The 23,394-nt window shown below is 39.4% G+C and overlaps 2 protein-coding genes and 1 non-coding gene across 6 annotated transcripts in view; 1 reads left to right on the top strand and 2 right to left on the bottom strand.

Annotated features, from left to right (window-relative positions):
- On the bottom strand, positions 1-23,027 carry Snx5 (sorting nexin 5). Of its 2 annotated transcripts, XM_077799419.1 has the most exons (14): positions 22,946-23,027; positions 22,627-22,709; positions 12,973-13,077; positions 12,002-12,112; positions 11,188-11,309; positions 9,270-9,393; positions 8,405-8,500; positions 7,145-7,250; positions 6,983-7,058; positions 5,705-5,744; positions 5,529-5,615; positions 4,167-4,326; positions 1,874-1,959; positions 1-188 (listed from the first exon to the last, which is right to left on the bottom strand). In XM_077799419.1, exons 2-14 carry the CDS (start codon positions 22,675-22,677, stop codon positions 138-140), a joined length of 1,215 nt encoding a protein of 404 aa, XP_077655545.1. In that variant the 5' UTR covers positions 22,678-22,709; positions 22,946-23,027; the 3' UTR covers positions 1-137. The 2 variants fall into 2 exon arrangements, with proteins under 2 accessions (XP_077655545.1, XP_077655544.1); XM_077799418.1 differs by lacking the exon at positions 22,946-23,027 and having other exon boundaries at positions 22,627-22,851.
- Positions 17,708-17,945, bottom strand: LOC113191091 (small nucleolar RNA SNORD17). Its single transcript, XR_003301860.1, has one exon. It is a non-coding gene; the product is annotated as a small nucleolar RNA SNORD17 (small nucleolar RNA).
- Positions 23,024-23,394, top strand: part of Mgme1 (mitochondrial genome maintenance exonuclease 1) — a 14,508-nt gene continuing 14,137 nt past the window's right edge. Inside the window, exon 1 of one of the 3 annotated variants that reach the window (XM_077799853.1) lies at positions 23,024-23,100. In XM_077799853.1, coding sequence (XP_077655979.1) covers positions 23,088-23,100 — 13 coding nt within the window. In that variant the 5' untranslated portion in view covers positions 23,024-23,087. Of the gene's footprint in view, positions 23,132-23,297; positions 23,368-23,394 lie in introns of those variants that run through there. The other 2 variants (XM_026400712.2, XM_026400711.2) reach the window with 2 other exon arrangements.

Here is a 23,394-nt window from a genome sequence, read left to right as displayed (position 1 = left end):
TTAAGATTTTTAGAAATCAAAATATTTATTCACATAATTTTAAACTAAAGTCAAAGCTAATCATATTCTATGGTAATGATTTAAGTGCAAGTGATGCAGTTTTCACATTTGTTTCCTTCAGAGAAAAGGCAGATAGATCAGTTGTTCTTGAATAAGTCAATGCAGCTCTGCAAGAGGGAGACATTGTTCTGGGGAAAAAAACAAAACACAAGTAACATCAAAGTCAAAGTAGACCAAAAAATCATTCTAGAATCTAAGAATTGTTATATAATCAAGAATGAAGCATAAATTCAACTGACATAGCATGTCCATAGAGATCTAAAACTAGCCCAAGTGGGTTGGCATTTTTCTCCTCTAAATCCCAATTAAAGTGCACAAACTACTCACCACCCATTTCATGTGGAGTTTCTCTCCCTTAAGAGAGTCTGTCTGGGACTACTGGTCACTACTCTAGCATCTCCCACCCTATCTGCTCCCAAATGCAACCATGCCTGTTCTGATTTACAAGGCCTTAAAAAGACCAGATAAAGAGTTGCTTAAAAATTAGTCATTGATGCCAGGCACAGTGACGCACACCTATAATCCCAGTGGCTAGGGAGGCTGAGGTAAGAGGATCACCTCAAAAACTGTCCCTAAATAAAAGACCCTGTCTCTAAATAAAAAGTCATTGGCAAGATTAAAAATTGCTTTGCGAAGTTCTCACCTCAAAGACATTAGAGAGCTGTGATCAGTGCCCACACTTGTAATCCCAGTGACACAGGAGGCTGAGGTAGGAGGCTTGCAAGTTCAAAGCCAGCCTCAGTAACTTAGCCAGACCCTGTCTCAAAAAGGACTGGAGATGTAGCTCAGTGGTAGAGTATCACTGGGTTCAATATCTAGTACCACCTCAAAAACAACTTAAAAAAAAAAGTGCCCAGAACATGGCTGATTTATGCAAAATTATGCTTTAAATTCCAATGAAAAGTCATAAACAGAAAGCTGTACCCAATTAAGAAAAAAAATGAGGACTGGGAATGTGGCTCAGTGGTTGGATAAAAAGCACAAACTGAAGGCCAGTGACAGTTCCTTCCAAGGGAGGAATCCCTGTTATGGTCCTTAAGGTTGACAGGCTGACCTCGTCCATAGCAGTCTGAAGCCAAGTCCTTGAATGGCCAAAGGAGATACCCTCAGGTACCAAAAACTCTCAAAAGACCCCATTAGATCTAACATGTTCCCAGCATTGAGAACAGTGTCCTCTCGTTTCTGTGCTAAGCTACAGATATATGCAACAGAAGATTGTCTTCCTTTCTAAACCAAGAAAGTGTACTGAAAGAAGCTTGGCAAACAAAAAGTTGTTTCTACTGAAAGCCAATGAAATCCAAGATACTAAAGAGTTTACTGCTAAATTAATAGAGCAGGCGTGTCAGTATGGCTCACAAGCCCTGTGAGGGGGAACCAAGGGAGCCATAACCAAGAATGCTATTCTCAAAAAACTGTTTCAAGGCCAGGCACTGTGGCACATGCCTATAACCCTAGCAGCCTGGGAGACTGAGGCAGGGGGAATCACAAATTCAAAGCCAGCCTCAGCAAAAGCTAGGTGCTAAGCAACTCAGTAAGACCCTGTCTCTAAATTTTAAAAAAAAAGGGGGTGGGGGGTGGCTTAGTGGCCCGAGTTCAATCCCTAGTACCCCCCCCACACCAGTTAAACTGCTTCGAGATATTGATTTCTGATTTGCAGTAACAAAAATATTCTGATGGGTGGTTCCCATTTACTAAGTACCACATGGAATTAAAACCACACGGCAAACCCTATCTGCCTGAGGACACTGGGGCAACGAACAGGGAAAGAGAGGTGGAACCTAAAATGTTATTGGTTTAATTTGAAAACACTTACTCTGGCATGCTTTATTTCCAGTTCAGACATCTCAATTAGGTTTTTTCTAAACGCTGCCACTCTCTTCCGTTTGAAATTTATAAGTTCTACAGGAAAAAAGAGTTAAAGTTTATCAAACCAAGAGTTAAGTTTTCATATTCACATAGCTTCCAAATATCATTATAATCAAACCACCATTATTTCCTCCTTCTTAAGCACTCTGACTGGGACATACACTAATTGTCTTCTGGTTACTGTGATCCTAAGCAGGCCACACACTACTCAAATCACCAAGCACCACTGAAGAACTTGTGAGGAACTGCCTCACTCTTGCCCTCAAGATAGTGGGGAGAAGTGAGTCAGGAGGATCCCAAGGTGAAAATTCTTCTCAAAATACAACAGTCAAAAGCGTCTTGAACTCTACTAACAATAGCCAAGACATGGAATCAACCGGTGTCCATCAATGGACAAGAAATAAATTTTTTTAAAAAATGAATTACAGACACAATTGAGTATTATTCAGCCTTAAAAAAATAAATAAAGCAAAATTCTAAACCGGTGGAGTACACCTGAAATCTTAGAGACTCAGAAGACTGACGCAGGAAGATTTCAAGTTAGATGACAGCCTGGGCAACTCACCAAAATCCTGTTTCAAATAAAAGATAACAGGGTAGTATAGTGGTAGAGCATTTCTGGGTTCAATCCCCAGTTTAAAAATCAAACAAACAACAACAAAAATAGAATCTATTTTTAAAGAAATAGGGCAGTAAAAAGATACTTTGAAACAATCCAACACAGCCAGCAACATAAATATTTGCATGCAATTGCCAACTTGCAATAGAAAGCTCTTTGCCATACAGTTAAAGCATTAGAAGCAAAGCACAGACATGAAGCAAAGCAAGATATTATACTCTACAAAAAGTCCCATGACAGATATGCTTTAAAATGAGATAGGAATGGGCATGGTGGCATGTGTCTGTAATCCCAGAAACTTAGGAGGCTGAGGCACGAGGATCCCAAGTTTAAAGCCAGTCTCAGCAATTTATTAAGGCCCCAAGCAAGGCCCTGTCTCAAAAATAAAATGAAAAAGGTTTGGGAATGTGGCAGCTCAGTGGTTAAGACCCCCTGGGTTCAATCCCAGGATTAAAAAAAAAAAAAAACAAAAAAACCTGTTCTGGAATGGGGTAAAGGCAAGAAAGAATATAGTGGACACAGACTCGAATCGAGTCATCAGGATAGACTCATGATCCCTCAAACTTGTCTAGTGTGCAATCACATGTATTCACTTACATCTCCCAATTCTGTCTCCTAAAGGGCCTAGATGCAAAGACACCCCCAAACAACAAGTGCCCCAGCACACCCAGATCTTGGCTACTATTACCTAAGAAAAAGAACCTCGGCTCCTTGAAAAATGGTCAAATCTAGGGTTGGAGTTGAAAGTCTACAGATTACATAGAACAATTAACTGCTTAAAAAAAAAAGTGTGTGTAATGTGTCACAAAGACATACTAGTTTCAAGATGTTCCCATTGGAAAAGTTTGGACACTCTGAGCACCAAAATAATTAAGGACAGTAACAAAAGAAAAGGAAGGGCTGGGGATGTAGCACAGTGGTAGAGGGCCTGGTTAGCATGCTCAAGAGCCTAAATTCAATCCCCAGCATCCCAAAAAGAATTAAGATGATATTTTAAAAGGGGTGGAGGGGCAGGGCTCTTGTTTGTAGTATGAAGGCAACTGCTAACCTGCAGATGAAATGCTAGAATTGAGGGAGGAGGCATCATCTAATTGCAACCATCAGAATAAATGCTGGTTAGGAAAGAATCATACACACTTAGCCCAGGGAAGTTTAGTGAAAAGCAGAACATGTATGTGATCTTCAGTTATCTCCCCTATAGATAGGTGATGGGGAATACTAAGTGCAGTGGAGAAAGTGGACACTTGACTAAGTAACCAAAATGAACACCACAACTGGAAAGAAGATGCACACAAACATTATAATCTATTTGTAAAAATCTTTTTACAAAGAGATATTTACAAAATATTTAAAAGATAAATATTGCAAACAACAACAAAAACTAAATAACCAAAAACTTCCTAATAAAGGAGACTAAGGAAACTCAACAAAGTTTTTAGGATATTCATATGGACTAGGAACACCAGACATCCATGTTTACACCATGTGAAGGCAAGTGTTAGTGTCCAAGTGATAAAAGATATGTGGGACATGTGGGTATTATTGCACTTTTGAAAAACTTTTCCTCTCTGTAACCTTTTCCAAATAAAACGAAAATAAGTAAAGAATGTTCCTACTCAACCTTCTTTTGCAGATTCAGAAAGCTGTTCAAATTTCTGGCAACATTCCTGTTGGTGTGCCTCAGCCAACTTGACATCTTTGCTTTTTAACCGGGCCTTATCCAGAGCTTTGTTTGAGTTCTCATAGTCAATGAGGGCTTTGGTGCGTCTGTATAAGAGATCCTGAGAAGAAAATTAACAAAACATAAAAATCTCCAGAGAACAAAACAGGAATACCAAATAGCTTACACAATCTAGAATCTAATCTACCTTTATGCTTATATCTACCCTCATAAGATTAGCACGGATATGCCACTCATATTTGAGGGCTTTCCCTGAATTCTTTATGTGTAAGGTTAAAACAGAACAAAACTCAACAGTGGGGCATGGTGATGCATGCCTAAATCCCAGCAACTCAGCAGGGAAAGAATCCCAGTATCCTGGTCAACCAAGACAATTCAGCAATATTTTGTTCCAAATTTAAAAGGGTAGAGGAATGTTTTTCACTGGTAGAGAGCCCCTGGATTCAATCTCCAGTACCTGGGGCGGGGGTGGCGGGATGATCCAACAGTAAAAATAAGGATTATTTTCTAGTTGATTCAATAATTGAAAGCAATTAACAAAATTAAATGTTGTGTACTAAAATACATGCACAGTTGGTTGTGGTGGCACATGCCTAATTCCAATACTTGGGAGGTTGAGGCAGGAGGATCACAGGATTGAGGCCAGCCTCAGCAACTTAGTGAAATCCAGTCTCAAAAGAAAATAAAATTAGAACACTTGACTAGCAAAACATGAGGCACTTGGGTTCTACCTCTAGTATCACAAAACAAATAGCAGAAAAATCTAATAATGACAACAACAAATCACATGTTACTGCTGGTGAGTCAGCAGAATACTGCAAGAATACAACTAAGCAACAAAGCAGCCTGGACCACACATAACCCTACACTGCAAATCCTGCTTCTGGAAATATATACTAGGGACTAACCTAATTTGAAATAATGATTCTTTGCAATCTTATAGCAAAGTAGAAGTCACCTCAACACCAAAAACTATTGAAGCTCAGTGAAACTACTATACCCAGTTTTGTAAGTTAGCTCTTAATTCCATGAAAATCTATAAAGCATTAAAAATGTCCAAATATAAGAATAAGAAAAGGTATGCTCAGGTCAAGAGATTGGAGTTTATTCTGCACACTACTTATGGATCCAATACCAAAAAAGGGCACATCACTTAACAAAGAAGTCTGATAAAATTCCTATCTCCCTCCTAATATAAAGCAACTTTCCTTTCTACCAAAAAAAGGAATAGCTCTAGCATTAGGTTTCTGGTCACAACAGGTGGTCTAGCACTGTGTTGGGTTTCCCGGTTCCTCATCTTACCTTTGCAGCCTCTATATTAAGCATGTAGTATCGAAGAAGCTCTGTCAGCTTTAAATCTTCATCTGATGAGACACGACCCTCCACTTTCTATTTAAAAAAATAAAGGTCACTATCAAAGCAGTTATGTACAGATTACAAAATATATATTTTATTAAGACAGAAACAAAAATTCTTACCCTAAGTTTTTCAAACAGTTCAGCAACCTTCAATAGGTATCTGAAAATAAACAGTTGTGGTTTAAGGTATTAAATAAATGATCTTATCAAAACTCAAGACATGAATGAGTACAATGTGCTTTGATTTTTAAAAGTAGTGTTTTCCTTCCAAATGACTATAAAACTGAGCACATTTCCAGTGCCACAGCCTACTGGCATTAGCCTCTCTTCCTTGCCCTTCAGTCACCTTGTCTTGTGTCCAGGATGCTGTTATCAAAGACCTATCCTATGTTCAAAGAAGGTCAGATTCTAATGAGCTTCCCCCAAGGGCATCATAAAGCAAAAATATGCTACCATCTCATCTTGGTTCTACTATTAGCATGACTTTCAACTTCAAGTTAGAGGTTGTATCACCTATTATACCAAGTAGAGATGTGTTAGGTTAAAGTCTTATACTCAAAATGCCCAGTACAGAGAAAGAGTGGAAAGCAAATGTAAAAGTCCAAGATCAGGATAGAGTCATTGAATTGTTCCCCAAATCAGCAAGAGCCAGGTGTGGTAGTGCTCGCCTATAATCCCAGCAACTGAAAAGAGGATGAGGCAGGAGGAATAATAAGTCTGAGACCAGTCCCAGCAACTTAGACGCCCCAAGCAACTTTATAAAAACCTGTCTGAAAAAATTTTTTAAAAGGCGGAGGGGGTGGGGGAACGAAGATATACTGCTGGCGTTATAACTCAGTGGTAAAGTATCCCTGTTCAAACTACAGTGCAAAAGAAACAAACACCCCAACAACAACAAAAAGAAATCTCTTCAAGAAAGACCAGATAGAACGGCAAGAACCAATTAACAAAGAAAACCAAGGCAAACTTCTCTCAAAGACAACCACAAAATTAAAATGAACAAAAAAGAAGTCATTTGGGCTGGGGTTGTGGCTCAGGAGTAGAGTGCTTGCCTAGGATGCACGAGATCCTGGGTTCATCCTCAGCACACACAAAAATAAATAAAGGTATTGTGTCCAACTAAACTAAAAAAAAATTTTTTTAAAAGAAGTCATTTAATGTGACAGAAATAAAGGCTCTACACCATATCCATTCAGCTGCATACAGAAGAATCCAAAGTCTACTATGATTCTCTTACTAGTGCCTTCCAAACACTTGAGTGCTGAACAGTGTGGTGTTCTTGATAAGCTTGTGTTCCAGGGAAGAACTGCCTCTGACAGTACTCTTTATTCTTTAATTATATCACTCAGTAGTCTTCAATCAGGAAGTCAGGGAAATGTTTTCACAACAATAGCTTACTTTTTGATAACTGTGGGTTCTTCTAAAGCCAGGCTCTGCAAGGAGGCCGCGGTGTGAATATAGTCATCAGCAACATCTGGAGAGACAGTGCAATCCTTATTATATGAGCAGAGCAGGCACACTAGCAAAGCCAAAAGTGGCTAGTGGGTAAAAGATATTTACTTTTGTGAGATCTGGTCATTCTGTCAGCTTTAGCACAGGAATCCTTGATCCTGTTGTAATAGTTAATAAGGAAGTTCTTCTCTTGCTCAAAGAAGTCATCTACCTCCTAAAAGGAGATAAGAAAAAAAAAGAACTTTAGCATAAATTACAAGAATGTATTTTGTGACAAATTTCTAAGTAAAAAGTTTAACCTCCACAGATAAGAGGATTGCAAACTTAAAACACAGTGATAATACCCAGGACTAGCAATAATCAAGAAAATGTCAGAGAATCATTTTGAAGAACAATCTCTGGTAACCCAAGACTCAATGTTTTTATTACTATTGCAGCAGTTCTGCCAAGTCAGGTACTGCCACCCAGACTTGAATACTAGAATATGCATGTGGTTATTTTTTATTTAAATTTAGATGGCTTCAGTTTGAGAGGCCATACTGGTACACCTGATAGACACTGGCCAAAGATGCTAAATATCATTCAATGAATTGATAGGACAGTCCACACATCTCAGCACTGTGCCAAAGAGTTTCCAAATTTATGAAACTACCCTCTCTACTATACACCTATACTGTTTCCCACTTAAGCCTTACCCTGGAAAGACAAAGTCAGATTCTGGTAGTAAATATTAAAGTATCTCAGTTTAAAAGGAGGGGAATGGCCTGAAGAGTAAAGAAATTTGAAATCACATCTATGAGGGTAATCAAAGACTTGTGCTTTAATTCTTATTTTCTAGAACAGCACTACCCAAAAGGAATTTCTGATGCTAACTTCTCTACTCGTATTCCGGGAAGAGTAAAATTAATTTGAATATTATACTTAACCGCATAACTAATGTAAAACAGTAGTAAGACATTTTATATTTTTTTCTTTGTAGTAAATTCTTAAATCCAGTATGTAAATCAAACAAAATCTATTTTTTTTTCACCATGCCTACTATGCTACATGTCAAGTGCTCACCTGCCACCTGTGGCTGGCGGCCACCATACTGGAGAAAGGCATGAAATACTGATCTTCTAGCTTATTTTCTTTTTAAAATTGAGTAACCTCTGTCCTTACAAAAGGAGAAAATACTCAAGTGTGGAAAGGTTCACGTCACTTCTCCTGAGAGAGAACAAGGTGTTTTGGAGAAATAAGCAAAAACTGAATTAAGTAAATGAAAATAGCCCATTCCTTAAAATTAGTACATTGTGGTATTATCTCATCCAAATAGATGATCTATTCCTATAAAGTTATGAATTTTCTTAAAAAGCTCAAGTCCCTTACCTTAACTCCAGAAAAAAGAACTTCATCAGCACTTTTCACCACACTTTTAAAGAAGCCACCAAACATTTCTTTGGTATTTTTCCGCCTAACACTTAGCTAAAAGAAAATTCCAAAACAGTTTGTTACATATTTTTTCTAGGCTCTCAAATTAATAATAACATTCCAAACAATACTAATATAGAAACATAGATATCTTTAGTTCTGCTTTACCAACTAAACTGAAAAACATAATAAATGGATAATATTAAATGTAAGTCACCTCTTTCTAAAAGGATCACATATGTAGGAACCAAGTCTTTGAGGATTTTCAGTCCTTGGCAGAATTACATTCTTTTCAATCTACATTGATTAGGCTTTAAGCTTCAGAACTCTAAATCAGGGCTTGTTTCATCAAGGGACAATAAATATAACATGTAAAAAAAAATACAAAAATAAGGACACAAGCACTTCTCCTTTAACAGAAAGGGTAACCAATGTAAATCAATTTAATTTCCTTCTAACAATCCCAAACTTAACTAGGAAAAAACTAGTCTTTGGAAGATGGATAAAAAGCCAAAGCTTAGGCAGAGTCACAAAAATTACTTCTATAATAGATTGGGGGGGGGGGAGCATCCCCAAACCATCCATTGTGTTTCTGTGATAAGTCATTTTTCAGAAAGTATAAATTTTTCTTTTCCAGTACTGGGCTACACTCCCAGTCATTTTTAAAGCTTAAGACAGGATCTTTCTAAGTTGCCAAGGCTGGGTTCAAACTTGCAATCCTGCCTCAGTCTGAGTAGCTAGGATTACAGGCATTTGCCATCATGCCTGGGTCATAATCATACATTTTAACTGAACCATGGAAATGTGAGTAAAATTGCCTTACATCCTGATCATATTCCAGGAAAACATGAAAGTTTCGATCTTTACTGAGAACAGGATGAGAAGAAAGCCGCTGAAGAAATACTTCATGAGAGGACACAGTCTTCTTAAAGACAGCGAGATATTCACTGAAAAGACAAATGCATACACAATTCAGTTGGCATCACTCTACTACCTGATGGATACTATCATGTGCTGCTGGTCAACGATCTATAATCTAATGATCTGCTCATTTTTACTACAACTAGGCCAAAACAACATACTGGTTTGATTTGGTAGTTAATCAGTTGGCATTTTAGAATCTAGAATGAACCAATAGAGGAGGAAAGTGGTGCTTTTCTGCCTTCTAAGACTCCCCAAGCCTACATGTAATTACTTGAAATTTAGCAAGTACGTTGACATTTGTTGCTTTAAAAAGGATGAAACCCCTTTAGGCAGTCATGTACACAGCACAAATCCTTAATAAGGATTGGGATCAGCAGAAATTACAAAGCAGTGTTACCTCAATTAAGGCATTCAAGATGTTAGGGTTTGGAAACTTGTGTTGAGTGCTTTATCCCCAGGGCTGGACTCACAGGCACTCCAAAGTGCACAGAGTTATTCAGGTGTGAGCCCTGCCCTACACAATATGGGCTTGGGACAGAGTATTGAAGAGTTGTTGAAAGGAGCACCTGAATTCTAACTTGCCGATGATGATAAGAGGAAAGGGTGAATGCTTTTGAGCCAAGATAAAGAAGTTCAGAGTAGAGGAACAAGAAATTAAAAAAATAATAATCATCATCTATAAGTAACCAATTTAACAAAGTGAAATACATAGTTGCACACACGTATAATTCCAGGGATTTGAGAAAATGAGATAAGATGATGGAAAGTTTGAGGCTAGCCTTGACATCTCAGTGAGACTCTGTCTCAATAAAAAGGGCCAGGTACATAGCTAAGTGCTAAAGCACTCAGGAGTTCAATCCCTAATACAAGGTGGGGGTGAGGAGATCACAATACCTTTTCTCTAACCTTCCAGTACTTAAATGGTATGGTATGTGGTTTTAGAATTCATATTTGATTTAAGGAAAGAAATAATAGTTGAAAAACATCTGCTATAAGTTTTTCAGTACTCAGTAATGCAAACCTACACCTATGATACAGAATAAAGAATACAGTTTTGCTTTAAAATTACAACCAGATTAAAATATGCTGCCTATGTACCTGGCCTCTTTCAAACCATCAATATGGTTATTTAGAATGCTTTGTAACAGCATTTGTTACAACCTAGTTTCTTCTAATACTTCTTTTTTTTTTAAAGAGGGTGAGAGAGGAGAGGAGAGGAGAGGAGAGGAGAGGAGAGGAGAGAGAGAGAGAGAGAGAGAGAGAGAGAGAGACAGAGACAGAGACAGAGAGAGAGAATTTTTAATATTTATTTTTTAGTTCTCGGCGGACACAACATCTTTGTTGGTATGTGGTGCTGAGGATCGAACCCGGTCCGCACGCAAAACCCGGTCCGCACGCATGCCAGGCGAGCGCGCTACCGCTTGAGCCACATCCCCAGCCCCCTTCTAATACTTCTTGTAACAAAACTTCAAGGGACAAATTTTTATACATTTTAACACTTTGAAAATGTTGTTTATGAAGATTTAAAGGTCTACTTTCTTCCTTATGCCAGACCAGAATGCCCTAATAAAAGTATGGTTTATGTGGGAGAAAAAATGACTTTCAAGGAATAAAGGTCAGAAGTACAAAAACTGTACCCCACAAAACTATATTTACAAAATGTAGTTTTAGAAATCAACACTAGGCAATTAACAGCTACACTGTTTAAAAAGAACCCACCCACCAGGTGTGGTACACCTACAAGTTCACAAGTTCAAAGCCAGCCTCAGCAACTTAGTGAAACCCAGTCTCAAACTTTAAAAAGAAAATTCACTTACGCTTCCAGTTCTTGCTTCATCTTTGCAAACTCTTCTTTGGTCATAGACCCTTCACCCTCTCCCAGTTTCTGCATCTTTTCTCGAGGACCATCGAAATCTGGTTTTGTAGGAGCAGGGGGAATCTGCAATATAGTCAGGTAATACATGATGAGCATTTTGCCCGCCACGTTCTAGTTGATGCCTCATTCAACTCTGGCCACCCAAGTGGGGCTATCTAAAGTCACTGGGTTTCACCCAAACCTTAAATCTTTTGACCCAAAGTATGTTCCCCACAGTTGGGCATTCTGACATAATCATTTGTTCAGTTTATAGAGAACTAGCAGAGTACCAGTTTGACATTAGCTTAAAATTAAGATAATCAATGACAAAAATGATTAAACAAAAGCAAAATTTTCAACCTCTAAGGACAATCAAAAGATCCTAATTTTAAATGAAGGGAAGACCCCTGAACAGAAGTTCCCACAGCCAAAAATTAATTCTCAAAAGATGACAATGGCCTCTTTATTCTGGGAACTATAACAATACTGAAGTATCCTAGAAATCAACTTACTAATGCCCAAAAATGATGCCAGAGAAAAGGTAGATAGGACTTAAATCATTAAACTTGTTTACCTACTTATAATGTATATACTATATTCTGTGTATGCTTCATCTCACAGCACTATTCAGTTAAAGACTATACCAATCTGGAGTTAGCAAATATTCTAATAGGCAGATAAAAACCAAGAGTTTTCACAACCCATTATAAAATGTTGGTGAAATCTAATACCAAGGTAGCATAACTTAATTATTTGGTATGCTAAAACGTACTCACAATAAGCCCAGCATAGTCTGTGGTTTCAATAAGTGTATCATGTAGCCACACGAAGTCTTCATGTTGCCTTGTAACAGAAAACTCTGGGCTCTGAAAAGTGGGCAGTGTAGTCTGTAAAGAGGAAGAAGTTAATTGCTAACCATCACCTGATAATGTGGTTTGGGTTTCCTGGGCTGCACTATGGGAAAATTCTGCATAATAAAACATCATGATAAAGAAGTAGCAGTATATGATCTCCAACTACCACTTAGCCACAGCTAAGACTCAATCTGATCTTTAAGGAAGACTTTTCACAAAACTACACTTTTTGGAAGTTTGCCAAGGTATCAAATCAAAGAGAAAAATATCTACTAGTAAAAGAAAAAGTTCCAGGAAGTTAAACAACCCTACTTCCATCTTAAAAAAAGAAAAAAAGGAACTTATCCCAGTTATGACCAAAAAATATCATCATCATCATCATCATCATGATCTTTTTAAAAAAAGTCTTAGCTACTAGGGTGGTGGAAATTATCCTCGGCTTCCTTTGAACTCCTGTGAATGCTAATTTTATCTACTATGATCAAGTCAACTCAAGTAGAGAATCAAGTTGTCCGTCTTGACACTTTCCCTGAAGTATACCTGAGGTATACGAAGAATACCACAAACAAAAGGGCCTTCCAAACATAAGATTTAAAGCAAGCCACAAACACTACCTTCAGATGCAAATAAAACCAAAGGTGCAAGGTTTGAATTATATAAATAGGCAGCATCCAGCTACACTTTGTCATTGTGGCTTCACCTTAGCAGAAGGATGCTGAAGCAACAGCACTTGCTAACAGCAAGCTATACATATGAGAGAGGTTCACACTATGCAGTTGGTACACAGCAAACAGTAACCATTGTAGTTAATGGAATCAGTCTTCTCACATCCAAACGTGAACAAGGCTATAACCTAGCATTGTTAGTATTACCAAAGCCATTTTGTCACTTACCTTGGTGTGCACTGTAAACTTGACCTTATCTCTCTCACTGAGTGCATCAGGTATGTCAATCTGAAGTGAGGGATCAACATTCAGGTCCACAGACACAGACCTCAGCTGAAACACATTTTTTGAGTATTAATTTCATCCCTAAAAAGTATTCTTGATATAGATCATTTAGAACAAAGTCAGTTTTGATATTTGAAATTATAGGGAAACCTGCTCTTTAAGTCCAATCCATGTATCCAAAGCATTCCTATAAACTGAACAAAGCAACTAACTGTATGATTCTAATATCATGTACAGGAGATTGCATTTCTTATGACGGTACACTAACTAGATGAGTTCTTATGTAAATGTTAATGACAACATTCAAAAAGCATTATTATTAAATAATTTTAGCTGTAGATGGACAGCATGCCTTTGTTTATTTTTATGTGGTGCAAAGGATCAAACCCAGTGCGTCATACATGCTAGATAGGTGCTGTGCCACTGAGCTACAGACCCAGACCCTCAAGAAGCATTATTAGTTAGGCACAAAACTCCCAGCAGTTGGGGATGGGGCAGGCCAAGAAAGGAGGAGTTCAAAGCCAGTCTCAGCAACTTAGTGGAACCCTAAGCAACTTAGTGAGACTGTCTCAAAATAAAAAAAGGCTGGGGATGAGGCTCAGCGGTTAAGCACTCCTGGGTTGAATCCCCAGTAGCATTATTGACTGTAAAGATTATATATCACGAGGATCCAAAAGACTAGAAAAACCTTGGAAAATGACAGAGAACAGTCCCCTGGTATGCGCGGTCCTAGATGGAGAAATAAATGGACCTAATTATATTCAGACAGTTACAAACAGCTGAGAAATCTAGACAAGAAGGGTGAATTACAGAAACCAGATACTAACCAAAGCAGAATCCTACTATGGTTACACATGAGCACAAGTATGAGTCCTGCCCTGGAAACTAAGTGACTGACTTTATGAGCTGTAAATCTGGAAAAATGGGGTGGGGGGCCTACACACCCATCTTCATTTTGCCAGATTTAAGAAAATATTTCTTTTCAGAGTAAGGAAAAAAACAGTACAAACACTAAAACTGAGTTACTAGTAAAAAGCAGTTAAATAGTTTTATTACTAAATTTAAATCAAGTTAAATTCTTTAATTCTTTTTTTTTTTTTGGAGAGGGAAGGCCAGGGATTGAACTCAGGGGCACTCAACCACTGAGCCACGTGCTCTGCCCTATTTTGTATTTTATTTAGAAACAGGGTCTCACTGAGTTGCTTAGCATCTTACTCTAGAAAATGTTCAGTGAAGTCTGAGGCGTTTCCCTTTTACATCTTTTTTTTTAAGAGAGAGAGGAGAGAGAGAAGAGAGAGAGAATTTTTTAATATTTATTTTTTAGTTATTGGTGGACACAACATCTTTGTTTGTATGTGGTGCTGAGGATTGAACCCAGGCCGCACTCATGCCAGGCGAGCGCGCTACCGCTTGAGCCACATCCCCAGCCCTGAGGCGTTTCCCTTTTGATTCTTGTCGTAGTAAAGTCTAGGAACTGATGAACTTAAATAAGAAACCTGGCCCAATCACCTATAAAAAGACTACATTCGTTAAAAATATATAATTAGGGTATGGTAAAATGCTTGCCTACCATGCATGAAGTCCTGGGTTTGATTCCCAGTACCAAACAAACAAACAATAAATATAATTACTTCTCTCTCCCCTATCTTAGAAGTTGTAAGTACTTCTCTTTTCTGTAAGCATGGTGACAAAGAAAAGGTTTCAAGTTGTAAAAAACAAACCAGAGGTAGCCCTATAAAGATGGTTTTGAAGGGCTGGGGATGTGGCTCTGTGGTTAAGCAACCTGGGTTCAATCCCAGGTACCACAAAAAAAAAAAAAATCAAAAACCCAGAAAATGGCAACCAAGTAACCAAGCAGGATATGCTTCTCATATCACCACTAGAAGGAATTCAAACAAAAATACCAACAACTTGACAAGATAGTGTTAACCACCAAATAAGCAGGTCTGTATGTGGGCCTTAAATAATGATCTAAAACAGAATACTGACAGAATTCCCAGGGGAAGGAGGACATCACCAACTTTCTCACACTGTAGCATACAATCCTCCAGATGAAGCACACATCATCATGGAATAAAAAGTTGTAAATGTACTGGGGATGTCGCTCAGCGACAGAATTCTTGCTTATCATGTATGGGGCCCTGGGTTCAATCCTCAGCACTGGGGGAAAAAATAACTGTGAAATGCTTAGAGCTTCTAAGTCAGCATTCCTTCTTACACTTGATTAACAAAATCAACACCCTTCAGTCCCATGCCCCAGTACTTGCTACATAAATTGCCAGACTCGGGTAGGAAGGGATGAGCATTCTTCTCCTTTTACCCACCTCTACCCCTTATCTTGATTAAACCACCCAGAGCACTACTTCACATTCGGTGAAGCCAATATTGTGAACATCTGACTTGACCCACATATTAAATGACTTAAACAGATGTTAAAATACCTAGAATTTACATAGACATTTACATTCAGCAGGATAAGGAAGGCTTCAGAACCAGGTTCAACCTTGGACATTAGGGACTGGGAAAATGGCTCAATGCCAGACATTTGACATGCAGAATTCAGTTCTCTCAGACCCCTTGTCATTGAGAGAAGCAAATTTCAAATACCTACACCCAAACAATGGAATTGAGTTTTAAACTGACTCTTATATAGATTTTCCTATAAACCACTGCATCACACACAACATAAAGTTCCTCTCTACCAGATCCATCTTTCAATAAGAGATATAGCCAGGCACAGTGGTACATGCCTATAATCCTAGAAGCTCAGGAGGCTGAGGCAGGAGGATCACGAGTTCAAAGCCAGCCTCAATAACTCAGTGAGACCCTGTCTCTAAATAAAATACAAAAAAAGGGATAGGATGTGAGTGGTTAAGTTCCCCTGAGTTCAATCCTCAGTATGAGGGGGAAAAAAACGGGAGGCTGAAATATCTCAGTGGTAAAGTACTTCTGGGTTCAATCCCCAGTATTAAAACCAACAGACTACAAGCACCTTCCTCAAGGCCAACAAGGGGCAAAGAAGCACTGCTTTGTTTAGAAACAAACCTTAAACCATTTTTAAGAAATCTGAATGCTTTTGGTAAGAGAGCCAGGCACTTTCCTGAAGGGAGAAAAACTGTTAGTGACTCCCCTGTGCATTTTCCTCCACTTGTCAATCAGGCACTGGTGGTAGGACAACCCGGCAGATCTTTGGGACGTTCACTTTTGGTTCAAATCTCTATTGTGACTCATTCTGGCTCAAGACTGACTTAATGCCATCAGCAAAGCTCCCTCTTCAAAAGATCTAAAGGATCACAGATGGCAAAGGGTACCTTCATGACAAAAGGGCAATGTTCCCAAATTCAAAACCCACAGGGGAAACAAAAACAAATGAAATTATAAACGTCAGGATGTTATGCTGCTTGCAAATTCAAATTCTGATTTATACTAGTGCCATATAGCCAAAATGAAACTCCATAAGCAGGGATATGCCAGAGTGGGAGCTAGTGAAATAGTTATTTTAATCTAATCAGTTTTATACACAATGTTACAAAGTTGTATGTCAGTCCCAATAGTCCCCTATGTATCTGAATATTACAAAGAAACTACTACAGAGAAAACACATTTGTTTTGTATAAGTGTACAAGGAACTGAGAGGGGAAAGATGCCTTCTGGATCAGATTTTCATTTTTTCCCACAGTAAGCAAAAGCAAGGCAAGGCACTAATAATACCTTCCTTTCTCATACTCATTAGTATGAAATAAAATGCAAAAACATTCTACCATAGATTGGGGAGATTTGAGGCAGGAGGATTTCAAGTTCAAGGTCAGCCACAGGAACTTAAGACTGGAGATGTAACTCATGAGATCAATATCCAATTCAAAAAAATAGAAAGAAAAAAGAAAAACTTGTCCAAATACTCCAGATTTATACTATTTTCTGTAAATATTTGAGATTTGTCTCACACATGCTTATAAAACATTAATTTGTTACTGTTTTAACTCACAAGAAGAAAGTGCTCTAAGAAATACCATAGCCTTCCCTATACCTCCTTCATGGTTTAAGTGTATTAAAAGGCAAAAATGATTCAAAGTATTGGTATTCTGAATTGTTACTGTTTTCTCCTACCCTAAAAATAACTAAGATTTGGGGCTGGAGTTGTAGCTCAGTGATAGAGCTCTTTCCTCGCACATGTGAGGCACTGGGTTCAATCCTCGGCACCACATAAAAAATACATAAACAAAAAAAGTTTTTGTGTTCATCTACAACTAAAAATATTTTTAAAAAACAAATAACTAAAATTTAATCTCCACTGAAGCACTGGTACATAAAACAACTGAATCAATTATAACCACTACACTAATTCTCTCTGCCTTTATGGGTAATTCACTCTTTCTCCCCCCATTGGTTCTCCCTGACTGAGGCCTATAACCATATATCTATCCTCAAGAATAAGAAAACTGGCTGGGATTGTAGCTCAATGGTACAGCACTTGCCTCGCATCTGAGGAGCACTAACTGGGTTCAACTCTCAGCACCATATATAAATAAGTGAATAAAATAAAGGTCTATCAACAACTAAATGTATGTGTATAAATTTTTTTTTAAAAGAGAACTTAGGATTTCTAGACCTCAGGCTACTAATAACAAGAAAATTACTTAGGCACAGGCTTAACAAAAACCTGGAAGGGCTGCAGCAAGTGATCAGATTTGCACCACTCATCTTGGTAAGATAGGACCCAGAGGGACCCATCCCTGCTGACATCAACCACTCTTACCAGTAGGCTACCAACACACAAGCAATCTGCAATAGAACATTGCAGACTGCAGGGCATTTGGAGGCTACATAGCACCAAAGTTTCTAGAACAGGAACTGAGGCTTGGAAGAAGGTCAATGCAGCACACTCAGCGAATGGATAAACTGAATCATCATTTCACAAGGCTGCAAGTCCATTCAGTAGTCAAATCTGAACATAGAAATAAATAGAAAAAGATTCCACTGAATTAAGTTCATGTCTAGAAATCCATCTAATTAGTTGATATCTGGACTATCTTCAAATGAGTTCACAAAGCAAAAAGGGTTGGGTGAACCATATGATCTGCAAGTATCTCTTGGCACAAAAATCCTACTGGGAAACAACCACAACACTGCAAGAGAAAAAGCTCCCATAGTTGAAAAAAAAATATTTCATTCAGAGCTAAAGCCCTTCACCTCCACCCAAAATTTGCATATTTATGATTTGCCTTTGGGGTTTTCCTTAAAAAAAAAAAAAAAAAAATCAACCAAAGTGATGCATGCCTATAATTCCAGCAATTCCAGAGAATGAGGCACAAGGACTGCAAGCCTAGCAACTTCATGAGAACCTAACTCAAAATAAAGAGCTGGGCACGGTGGTGCACACCTGTAATCCCACTGCCCAGAAGACTGAGGTAGGAGGACCTCAAGTTCAAAGCCAGCCTCAGCAACTCAGCAAAACCCCATGTCCAAATAAATACATTAAAAAATAAGCAATCAAGCAAAAGGGAATGTAGCTCAGTAGAGCACTCTGGATTCAATCCCTAGTACCAAAAAACAAAAAAACAAATTAAAAAAAAAAAACCAAAGCCCATGTCCCTCTTTTAGAAACTTCTCTTTTTTTGGTGCAGGGGAACAAACCCAGGAATGCTAGGCAATTGCTCTACCAATCAACCACATCCCCAACCCAGAGACTTTAATTATTATGGTACTTAAATAAGTTTACCACATTCATGACACATGATGTCCTACAGCCATCTTCTTTTCCTGTTTCAAAAAGAAAAAGCAGAACTTACAAAGTTCTGAAAGTCTTTTCTAAAAATATGGGTATCAAGTTTACAAGTTTCCTTAAATACTAACTTTTGCTGCATACTTCTTTGACCACTGGCTATTTGAGATATTCAGATTTCTAATCTATATACTGTTCTTAATTTGCTCAAAAAACAAAGCCCTGGTAGTAAAGATAGCAAGCAAAATTAAATAAACAGTAGGATTTAAAATCATCTCACCACAGCACAATTCTCAGTGAGCTTTAATTTTTGCTCACAGAGCTTTTACAGGTGTTATGGCACAAGAACCCCAGGTTTACAATGTCCAAACCCAGGACTTCATTCACAAACATAACATATACAAAGTTGCCCCTTTATAACCTTTAAGTGCCCCAGAACCTGCTGAAGACAACCATTTAACATTTTTCAACAAAGTTCTTCGATATTAGTGGAAAAGCTACCAAAGATATCAAATCAATTATCTAAGTTTTATGTTACTTCCTTACACAATCATAAACCTCAAGAACTTGCACCAAACTAGCCAACTAAGACTGGCATCTATAACACAACTTTACTCCAGCCTTTAGCACATCATTTTAGAGTCAGTTTAAATGGTGATTTTCAATCAAGGGTCAATCTACTGGGCCTCAAAGGACATTTGACAAAGGCTACAGATATTTCTGACTATCCGAATGAAGGAGAGGAGGCTGCTGTTACCTAGGAGAGGCTGATAATGTTGTTCAACAACCAACTATATATGTACAAGACAAGTTCCCAAAACAAAATGTCAACAGTGCTCAAGTTGGAAAAAATCCTGGCTTAAAGTAAACTTCTAGATTAGATGTTGTCACTTACTATGTCTTACCAAATGAGAATTCAGATCTCAGAAAAAGTCAAATCTAGAAAATTCTCAAATAACCTCTTGGTCATTTCTTCCTGTAACCAAAAAATAGGAGATCATCATAAATTGTCAAAATAGTATTCACAAATGGGGACCTTAAGACACTGTGTGCAAGTTACTGATCCAGAACTAGGGCGTGGGCAGCTTTGATAAGTCATACTTCCTGGAAAAAATAGTCATGAGTGTAACAAAAAACATTAGACCACGAAAATTGGTAAATTTGGACTTAAAGCTGGTCAAAAATCAGGAATGGCCCTGCAGGACATTTCTCCATCCTAGCTTAAGTGCCCTCACCCCTAAAAGTTTCCAAATCAGTTAAGAACAGATTTCAATCTTAGACAGCTTTTTCTTTCCAAATGTTCAGCTTACTTCAGTCCATTCACAATAAAGGAGAGAAATCTGAAGCTTTTCAGAACCAAAGAGACTATCACCCACACAAAAATGCTGTTACATTTGATTTGCCCTTACACTAATGGGAAAGACCAAATTAACCATGCAACTTTTCCCCTGATTTTTGAGGAACAAGCAAACACATTAGGCATAAGGATATTACAAATACTGGAGTGTTCAGCTACCAGACACAGCTCAATACTTTCAGTTTTGCTCACTTTTCCAAAATGAGTATATACTAGCATTCAAAATCCTCAATAATCAATTTTACCCTCTACTTTTGTTTTAACCCCATAGGGTGGTAGGATCTATGCAAATCCATGAATTCCACCCTTGTGGAAATTGCAAACTAAAGCAAATAACATCTAAACATTAAGCTAACATGTAAATGTTTCTGTATGATGCAGGCACATACACCTGAAATTCCAGCATATTGGGAAGCTAAGGCAGGAGGATTTTAAGTTTTAGGCCTGACTGGGCAAGTCAGCAAGACTGTCTCAAAATTTAAAAAAAGAATTAAGTAGGGATGTACCTCAGTGAGAAAGCAACCCTAGACTCAATTCCAAGTACCATCCCCCTCCCCAAATATTTCAGTTGACTAACAAACTATAAAACTATTTTTTTTTTTTTTTGGTGGTGGTGGCGGGTTGCACCAGGGACTAAACCCAGGGGTACTTGGCCACTGAGCTACATTACCCAGCCGCAGTTTGTATTTTATCTAGAGACAGGGTCTCACTGGGTTGCCGCCCCTTGCTGAGACTGGCTTTGAAATAGTGATCCTCCTGTTTCAGCCTCTGAACAGCTGGTGTGCCACCGAACCAGGCTAAAACTGTTTTTTTAATCAAGATTTTACCCAAGACTTGGCCACAAACTCCCTATTGGATAAACTGTAAAACGATCTAGACCTGATCCACCACAGCACAATACTAGTTATCAGCACAGATCAGGCAGCAAAATGAAGGGTAATTTATTTCTGTAACTTTGTCAGAAGGATCCCAGGGACACCAAAGCCAGCCTCACCAACTTAGTGTGACCCTGTCTTAAAAGTAAAAAGGTAGCTCAGTGGTAAAGAACCCATAGTTTCCAAACAAGTATCTTCGCTACTGATAGACCAAGTTCCTGGAACTTGAGAGGCAGTTTTTAGTGTTCATAACCCTCTTCCAATTTTGATGGAGAATCAGGGTGCTGAGGAAGTCATTTTAAAAACCAATTTAAATAAATAAGGTGAGCTGAAGCAATCAAATCTTTTTTGTTGTTGCTGTTTTGGGACAGGGTCTGGCTAGGTTGCTGAGGCTGGCTTTGAACTTCAAATCCTCCTACCTCAGCCTCCTGAGCTGCTATGATTCAAGCAGCCCTAGTTCCAATCCCTGGTACCCCTCACCAAAGAAAATAAGAAAAACAAATGGCTATAAAAACTTCTATCCAAAACCTACATTTTGAAGAGAAAAATACCCCGAATACTCAAAGAAACTAACTTCAAGTTCTCACTTTGATTTAAATGAACCTCTTTCAACTTAAAAAAATCAAGCCCCTCCCGTGTACAAAGCTGTTTCAATAATACAATGGCGCCCTTGTTCCAACAGTCCAGTTGCTTAGCCTGCAACTTCGGGTATTTATTTACTAGAAGAATACTTTCTCCAAAGATGCCTGTGAGTTCGAAAGAGCTGTTTTTAACATGGATCCAAAGTTCTTAAATTTGAGAGCGCCTAATTGTTTTATATTTTATTTTTAAAATTTTCTGTCAAGAAAACTATATGATGATTCTGCATTTAAGATAGCGGCTCCGAACAATTCAAACTTAAAGGACCAATAAAGAGTGGAGACTCACCTCTAAATCTTTAATTGGCTATAGTAACCTCAGTTTATGGCATTTGCAATCTTTTGGACTTCAAGAAACGTGCCTGGGGCTTACATAAATACACAGAATTTAAAAATAAAAGCGCAGCTCAGTAAACATTTCAGACCTACTAAAAATTACACAACTCCCACGAGGACGCATTTAGCGTTTACGAAGTTGCAAGGAACATGCTACAGATTTGAATTTCCCCAGTTGTTTGGGCTAAAAAGACCCTTTTCTTAAAGGGGGTTGGGAGAGGCACCAGTTTGGAGACTACAAACCACTGACTTTTGTTTCATAATGAGTAAATTTCACGTCCACCTTCCAGTCACCAACGGAAGTTTTATGAACTTCTAATATTAAAACACATTCCGGGGTTTTCGAGAATTAGACAAGGAGACTGGCCAAGAGACTACTCGGTATCGGTTATCAGGCAGTGGAGGAGTGTTTCCTATGTAGGGTCCTTCCAGCATGTGTGGTCGTCTCCCCAATGGGAGAATCGGGGGCCACCAGGATGACCCCGGGCAGTCTTCAGATGAAACAGAGCACAAAAGGGGCACCAGATCTCGCAGGTGTTACGGTACTTGGGGGGGGAGGGGGGTTGGGGTCCAAGAGCAGCCAGGTCCCTGGGAGAGGGTGGAGAAAGGAACAAGGCTCCGGGAGGTCGACTGGGCCTCCCGTCCTGGAGACTGAGGGGAGGACCTCACCTTGTTACGGTCCTCCTCCTGCTGCTGCAGCAACTCGGGAACCGCGGCCATGGCGACGCGGGCCTAGAGCAGGGGCCGCCTGGCTGTGCGAGGAAAGAAGAGGCTGGGCCACCACCGCCAGGGCGCCTCTCAGGGGCGACCGCGGCCCCGCCTCCGCTGGCCTCCCTGCCCGACGGCGGCAGGAGGCCTTGGGACTCCGCCACCATCCCAGCAGCCCCGGGAGCAGGCAAACGGCGCGCCACGTGCTCCCCTAGAGCGGCCTCCCCGTCCCGGCTGCCGTCCATCTTGGAGCCGGGCAAAGAAGTAATGCGGGGCCTACCCTCGCTCCGCACCACGCGGAGACCGCTGACCCGAGGACTGCGACGCGGAGCGGAGCCACTGACTCTCTTCCTGCGAGGCACGCTTCAACAGAGAGATCACGAACCTGTACCAAGCAATTTATTGCTCAGCCCGAGTCCAAGATGGCGACGAGAGGTGACGTATGCAAGATCTCGTGAGAGAGAAAGTACGAGATTTGGAGATGCCCGCGCTTCAGCACGAGGGGTGGGACTCCCTATGGGTTGCTTGCCTATGGAGGCTTGAGAAAGGACAGGGGGTGGGGCGTGAGCGCCGCAGTGCATGACGGGGCTGTCTTGCCTGGGGCGGGGCTTGACTCCAGGCCAAAGCGCGGGACTGATAAAATTAGGATTCCCGAGAAGGTGTTGGCGCCCTGGGAGTTAACAAAGCGTGGTGGCTTCCAAGGTACTAACCCTGCTGTAGGCTGACGTT

This window comes from Urocitellus parryii, chromosome 6, assembly GCF_045843805.1.
Source record: "Urocitellus parryii isolate mUroPar1 chromosome 6, mUroPar1.hap1, whole genome shotgun sequence".
NCBI classification, from domain to species: Eukaryota; Metazoa; Chordata; class Mammalia; order Rodentia; family Sciuridae; genus Urocitellus; species Urocitellus parryii.
Note: the sequence above shows the minus strand (reverse complement) of the source record. Positions and strands in the feature narration are given on the sequence as shown.

Bases quoted from the DNA above. Each gene is read 5' to 3' on its own strand.
- Snx5 (XM_077799419.1), bottom strand. From the start codon at position 22,677: ATGGCCGCGGTTCCCGAGTTGCTGCAGCAGCAGGAGGAGGACCGTAAC. The intron at 8,501-9,269 runs GTAAGGCAATTT...ATTTTCTTTTAG, and splicing joins TCCTGGAATATGATCAGGAT to CTAAGTGTTAGGCGGAAAAA. The intron at 5,616-5,704 runs GTAAGAATTTTT...TTTTTTAAATAG, and splicing joins AACTGTTTGAAAAACTTAGG to AAAGTGGAGGGTCGTGTCTC.